This window comes from Gekko japonicus, unplaced genomic scaffold (genome assembly GCF_001447785.1).
Source record: "Gekko japonicus isolate JY-2015 unplaced genomic scaffold, Gekko_japonicus_V1.1 scaffold307, whole genome shotgun sequence".
NCBI lineage: Eukaryota > Metazoa > Chordata > Lepidosauria > Squamata > Gekkonidae > Gekko > Gekko japonicus.
Window position 1 is genome coordinate 948409 of NW_015171511.1, and position 7191 is coordinate 955599.

The following is a 7191-nucleotide window of genomic DNA, read 5'->3' on the forward strand; positions in this document are numbered from 1 at the left end:
AAAAAGAGAGAGAAAAAAACCCCTTGCTAGTTTCCCCCTTTCCCCACCTTTGTTTGCAGTACAATGAGCCAATGTCTAAAGATAAGGAAACCACAAAAATTTTATATAAATCCCTTCTGCAAGCAGGTGGAAGACTCCTGTGAAGCTGAAAACATGGAGAAGACCTATCCCAAGGAGCAGGCCCAATTAAAAAGAACCACCTTGACTAGCATTCTTAGACTGCAACCCCTACTGTTGAGAGTACAACAGAATTTGACGTAGAGGAGAGATATGAAGACTACTGGCATGTCTAACCTAAGATGTGTTCATTTTCTTCAGAAATATTCTCCTTAAATATGACTAGTTCTAACTTCTAGTCATCTTTACAGTGTGTTCCCAAGAAGTGTCCAACCAACTGATATTAACTTCGATGTACATTCAAATATATATGGCATCTATTGTTTGGAGATAAGGCAGGATGCACATCCGAATTCAATGTACAGCATGGAAAAGTAAACAGATATCATTATCTTACCACTGGCTTTGGCAATAACAGATGAAACAAGTGAAGACCTATGAGATGGTCATAGGAAAATATTGTCACTGGTCCCTGCTTTGTCGTCTGGCTTCAGATATTGCCCCCAACCACCTTTCTCTACCCTCTCCTCTCCTCTCACTGTTATCTGCTTCTCTCCTGTCTTTTCCCTTTCACACCCTACTTCTTTTCCCCTCTTAACCCCAACACTAGTTCCCCCTCCCCCTTGACTTCCCCCTGCCCCCCTTTCCTCAGTCTGATCTCCCAATCAACTCCTTTCCCTCCTCACCACTCTGCCCACTCCCCCTTGCCACTCTGTCTGTCTACCCATCCTTCCCCCGCCTCAGTTGGCAGACCACCCACTCACCAGCCTGCTCTCCTGAAGCGCCACCACCATATGCCTGCTGCAGCAGCTTCCCATCCCATGCCTCCAGTGGTGGTGGGGCGGCAGTGGCTCTCCCCCACCTGCCAGGATCACATGATGGAAGCGCAGCAGTGGCTCCCTCTCCTGCCCTGCTTTAGCTGCTCTGTCCTCCCACCCACCTACCCCTGCCACTCAGGCCACCCACTTCCTCTTCTCCTTCCTACCTGTAGCACCACTGCCTCTGCCACTGAGCAGCAGCTCCAACAGAGGTGCAGTATTTGTGCATGAAGAGATAACACTCATGTATTTGAGGAATTTCCCCCCTCCCTCTGCTCCATTTTCTACCTTGTTTTTAGATTTTTTCCTGTAAACCTGGGAGGTCTTCAAACTTTGAGGATCCCCCAGGTGTGCAGAAAAATCTCCCTAGCCTGTACACTGTCTCTGTTTGCACATTTATGTATCAGCAGACAGTGCTATGTTGAGTCTTAGATATATTGACAAGTCCTAGCTGCTGATTATTTGCCACTAGACAGTTGTAATGTTTGTGGCTGACAAATGAATTATGCAATGAATACAGCTTTCTGCAAGGGTGAATTCAGTGTTTACAAAAAATGGCATTTGCAGGCACAAGCCAGGTGACAAGGTTGCAAAAGGTACTCTCAAGGGAGACTTCAAACATCTACAGATTTAAGTGCTGCTAAATGTTTGAGCCTGGATAGAGTTTTGGGTTTATTTTTAAGTGTGAAAAGTTTCCAAGTAAGATGAAAATGCCTTGGGGAATTTTTCAGTTAAATTCATTACTAATTCGAACATTTATCCTCCTGCATCCATTCCTGACAATACAAAGAAGATTAAAAAAGAAATAAACAATCAACTCAAACGAGACTAAGAAAAGGATTTAATATACTCAAAGCCAGTCAGTAGAGCTTTCTAATGTGTTACCTTCATAATACCTTACAATGTCTAAAATCTACCTTGCCATTTTCAGCATAAATACTTGCAAATTAGGCTATTTATTTATTTTATTTATTCGAGTATTTCTACCCCGCAAGCGGGCTCAGGGTGGCTACAGTTCATACTGTAATTTTTATAATGTACTGAAGTCAACATGTTGTGACATTTTAGTGGACTGGCACCTAACCAGCCTTATAAATAATCCAACACATGTCAATTATATTTAAAAGGCAGATTAAAAAAAATTATGGAGACTTTAGACATGATTATACATATACAGACAAAAATATTAAGTCAATCCCACATGATAAGGTAAAGATAAATGTGCTACTTGGTGTATTACCTGCATACTGTACAATGTTTATAAAAGAACTGGAAAGAGACCCCAAAATAATAAAACTGAAAAGTTAGAAATTTTAAATTGCCAGAGGCATTTTGACCACGAAAGTCTTTTTCTGCAGGTAAAAGGTGACGCTTTCACACTTTTAAGCAGAAATAAACTGAACCAGGCTTTTCTTCCAATAAAAATGTAAATGCACCGTTCATATGACATGGGTATGCTAGCGTCACACCTAGTGACATATCCATATACATAATTTGTTTTCTGTAATTATATTTGGCCGGTGTATATTAGTGATGTGACCATAACAAATACAAAGTTTTCAAGACAGTTTATTATCCCAGTTTTTTATACATATTTGATTGTTTGACAGGGAGAATTTGCCCTTTTTTGTCAGTATCAATAGGTGCCCAAATCATGACTCAAAATGTCCCTCCAAAAAGCAAGTTAGTAGACGCTGGTTTTCCTAAGAGCCTCAAAGTAGTGATGGGCATAAAGGACCAAGGACTTATGTCACAAGAGACATCTGCACATGTCTAGAAGTTATTTACTTCATTGTTTAAAAAATGTGACTGCTAAAGCAAGTATATTGGACCTCTTGACTCTTTCTCTGCCGAGACCCCCTTTACTGCAATAAAGTTCTGTCTGCTTCTGGAATCTCCCTGTTCTGTCCTTCATTGGGCGTTGGCACACTAGGCAATCAGCCCGTTTGGGTAACAGTTGCATTCTCTTGCCTGGTTGCTCAGACATCTAGATAACCCTACTAAGAGTGAAAAATGCACCTCTGAGATGTGAACCAGCTCCAAAGGGCAGCAGGCACAAGGCAGGAGGTGAGGCCACATGCAGTTGCCTCACTCTGAGCTGGTCTATCAAGGTCAGCATTCTCTGCTGCGACCGGCAGAGTGGTGGTCCCCAGGCTGAAAGGAAGAGGTCTTTCCCATCACCCACGACACGATCCTTTTAACTGGAGATGACAAAGACTGAACCTGGGAACTTCTGCACATTCAGAGTAGATTCTCTACCACTGCCACAGGGATCTGAGTGGTGGTGACTTTGTTTCCTTGTCAGGGGCAGGGAGGGTTGCAGCAGCATAACACTGAGGGCACCAGTTATTCAGCACGGGACAGCCCTTAGCTACAACCTTTAACTCAGCTGGAAGGAAGTATTTTTTTGAGAATAAAGTTTGTTTTCCCCCTGCAGTGAAACATTATCTTGCAATGTTTTACCTTGTACTGGAGCATCTCGAACTGTCTCCTGGTTGTTAGGAACATGGTTTGGAACAGCAGGAGGGGCAAGAGGGGGATGCTCTTCTGTCCATTCTGAAGAGAGAGAGAGAAAAAACACATTTTTTCCCCTATTTGTTTGGACAATATAATGATCTGCAGCTGAAGCGTGTGTGTGTGTGTGTGTGTGTGTGTGTGTGTGTGTGTGTGTGTATGTGTGTGTTCCTACATGCAACTACAGTTTGCACCATGTCCCCAATAACCTTTCTTTGGCATCCCACACATATTTGGCTGGTGACTCTGCAGTCACCCAAAGGAGGTGATCCATCTCCCTCAACCTGCTTCCTACCCTGACTGAGCCAACAGATAACAAAACCAACAAGACAGGATAATGAGAGATGATCCCTGATCAGATAACCGAATGTATGGGTTACAACAGCAGAACAACAGAGGCAAAACAGGTAAGACAATATTGTTAATTCTATCAGCTTATGTTGCTGCAGGAGTGTATATAAGATTTCAGGCTATGGAGAAGTTTGTAAACGACTCCATTTGTAATGCCTTTTATTGAATTTCATTTGTGTTGCAGAAGGGAACAAAAGATGGGTTTGTTTTATTTATTCATATGCCACTTGGGCTCTTGATTAGAGCTATCTGAAGCCCACCTAGGAGACAATACCCCATTAGGCATTTCTCTGAGCTCAGAAGAAACTCTTTCCCCCTGGAGTGTCACCCTCATAGTTCCCCTTGTCACACTGCCCCTGAAAAAATGTCTGGTGCTTTGTGCTAAATCAATACGGCCAGTCCCTGAGAAACTAGAGAAGAACCACAGAGACTGGAGGGCAGCCTAGCTGTTCTCAGGAGACACCGTTTGTTCTAGCTACTAATGTTTGTACATTTTGTCACCACCAGGTGTTGTGCTGAGACTAAAAACCTCCCACTGCTATACTGTTATTTAGAATCAGCATGGAAGTCCATAAAAAAATGTGCAAAGCATTATTGCCGTGTCGCAGAGCACCTTAAACAAGCTAACTGCCTACAGAAAGTTACAAGTGGTCTGCAGCAGCAGAGCAAGATCTGAGTCCAGCAGCACCTTAATGACCAACAGGATCTCCAGAGTATAAGGTTTCAAGAGTCAAAGGGAGATTCGACTCTCAAAAGCTTGTCCCCTAAAAATCGTGTTGGTCTTTAAGGTGCTGCTGGACTCTTAATATTGCTCTTTGCATACAGAAAGACAGACACAAACATTGTTGGATGTTAATATCCAGCTGTCAGATCATAATGATCTATGTGACAGCAGGCAAGCTGCTGATAACAGGTTCTGACCGGTTTAGACCAGCTATGGTGTGAGGTCAGTAGATAGTGACTCAGCAAGATGCTGATTGGTCACTCAAATGTATATAAGTGGACAAGTACTGCTCTGTATGTTCTCTTCTCTGGATATGGTGTTTGGCGGAGCAGTTTGTCAGTGGACTGTATATATTGTAAATAAATCTGTATATAGTTTACCACAGGACGGTCTTGGTGTGGTACTATACAGAACCTACTCTGCATTGAGTGCTGGTGTGTGCTGGAGTGCTGGTGTGGCTGGAAGAGTCCTGGTGGCTGGTGGTGCTGGAAAGCTGCTTTACACGCACAGTGCAACAAAGGGATCTGCAACAAAGTTACAAGTGGTCTGCAGTAGCAGAGCAAGATCTGAGTCCAGCAGCACCTTAATGACCAACAGGATCTCCAGAGTATAAGGTTTCAAGAGTCAAAGGGAGATTCGACCCTAAAAATCGTGTTGGTCTTTAAGGTGCTGCTGGACTCTTAATATTGCTCTTCGCATACAGAAGGACAGACACAAACATGCCCTCTGCAAAGACTGAAGAGCTTTCGTAATGTCAGGTTCCATGCTCAGGCTTCCTTCTGAGTCCAGTGCCATCTCCAGCAGGCCACTTGCCTGAAGAGGCGCAGGCTGGACTCTCACAGGAGGGTGGGCCTTCCCATGAGAGTTGATTGGCTGGTAGATCCAGCCGCATACTTCCCTATTTGAACCTTTCCTTCCCTGTTTGAACCCCATAATTGCCCTCCTGAAACCCTGTCACTCTGCTCGGCCACGTTGGTGCTCCTCGCCCCTGACTGAGTGGCCAGTGGGGTTCCCGTCATGGCCAGAACACTGCCACATAGCAGGGCAATAGGCTGGCCATCCAGCAGCTCAGCTCCAATCCCTAGTGGTACTCAGGGGTACTAAAGGTAAAGGTTTCCCTCGCTCGAAAGCCAGTCGAATCCGACTCTAGGGTTGCGGTGCTCATCTCCGTTTCAAAGCCAAAGAGCCAGCGCTGTCCGAAGACGTTTCCGTGGTCATGTGGCCGGCATGACTAAACACCAAGGCGCACGGAACGCTGTTACCTTCCCACCGAAGTGGTCCCTATTTATCTACTTGCAATTTCTTGCTTTCGAACTGCTAGGTTGGCAGGAGCTGGAACTAGAGACGGGAGCTCACTCCGTCATGCGGCACACTCGGGTCTCAAACTGCTGAACTACTGACCTTCCACAGCCTGCAGTTCAACATCTTAACCACTTGAGCCACCGCAGCTCAGGGGTACTACCAACATACAATAGCTCATTTATTTAACTTTGGCAGGCTCATAAAATCTCAGAGTTGGAAGGGACCTCCAGGGTCATCTAGTCCAACACCCTGCACAATGCAGGAAATTCACAAATACCTTCTCCCCACACCGGGTTATTAGCAAATTTAGCTATATTTCATTGACATTCATGTTCACCTGGATCTCAAGTGATACTGTGCATGTGTTTGGAAGGGCAGCTGGGGCCAAGCATTGATTAACCAATTTTAAAAATGAATGCGTAATCTCAATGGAAAACAACTGTGATTAACCAATATTTGAGCCTTAACAATGGTGGGTGCCGACCTTCTGGGGGTGCTGGCTGTGGCTGCTGCTGCTCAAGCTGCTTCTTCCGTTTGGCCTCCAGAACTGGATTCTCATATTGTGTCTTCCTGTTGATGTGACTGAAGGAGAAAGGTAACCATTAAGTAAAGGAACATTTTATATAAACAGCAAGCATGACAGGCGGAACGGTTCTCTGACAAAGGAATGGGGTAAGTCCAATGCAAGATCTATGGGGCACAGTCTTCCTGCAGCCAGGGTCAAAATGCTGAGCTAAGAAGCACTGTTTCTTTGCTGACATGCCACCCTGAAGAGGTATGGCTAAATCTCACCAGTGCTCTAAATCAGACATATCAAATATACAGCCCAGGTGTGAGACAGTGCCACTGCTTCATCCCCCTCCCCAAATCCTGTTTAAGGCAGGGCTTATTGGGTCCCCTGGCTGATGCACTTGGCCACCTGTCCTTGGCTGCCGCACCTGCAGCAACGGAATCCAGCACTTCACATTCCAGCTCATCAAAAGCTTTTGAAATGTGTTAGTCTTTAAAGATCCACGAGAGTCTCAGGTTGTTGCACCTTGATTGTCAGGCAATAGCTCTCTGTGCTGTGCGAAACTTCTTGTGCAGATTAAGCAAAGGGTGGTTAGTTAGGTGCTGAGGGAGGGGTGTGGGTCACAGTCAGTGGTGATGTATCTCCTGTCACTGGCATTACATTTTATGGCACACATGGCCCAGCCCAACACAGTGACATCTATGTCAGATCCGGCCCTCATAACAAATGAGCTTGACACCTCTGCTCTAAGTAACATAGGAACAATGAGGGTAAGCAAGAAGGATGCTTCTTCTGCGTGCATGGCAAGACAGAGAGACGTCTCATCAGTAACAGATTTTTCAGCCCTCCTTTGG

General features: G+C 44.9%; 1 protein-coding gene across 1 annotated transcript in view; it reads right to left on the reverse strand.

The window, feature by feature from the left end:
• MAGI1 (membrane associated guanylate kinase, WW and PDZ domain containing 1) overlaps positions 1–7191 on the reverse strand; it is a 664522-nt gene that overhangs the window by 111514 nt on the left and 545817 nt on the right. Inside the window, exons 9-10 of the mRNA XM_015419356.1 lie at positions 6311–6408; positions 3381–3491 (exon numbers count right to left, since the gene is read on the reverse strand). Of these exons, the coding sequence (XP_015274842.1) occupies positions 3381–3491; positions 6311–6408 (209 nt within the window). The remainder of the gene's footprint in view (positions 1–3380; positions 3492–6310; positions 6409–7191) is intronic.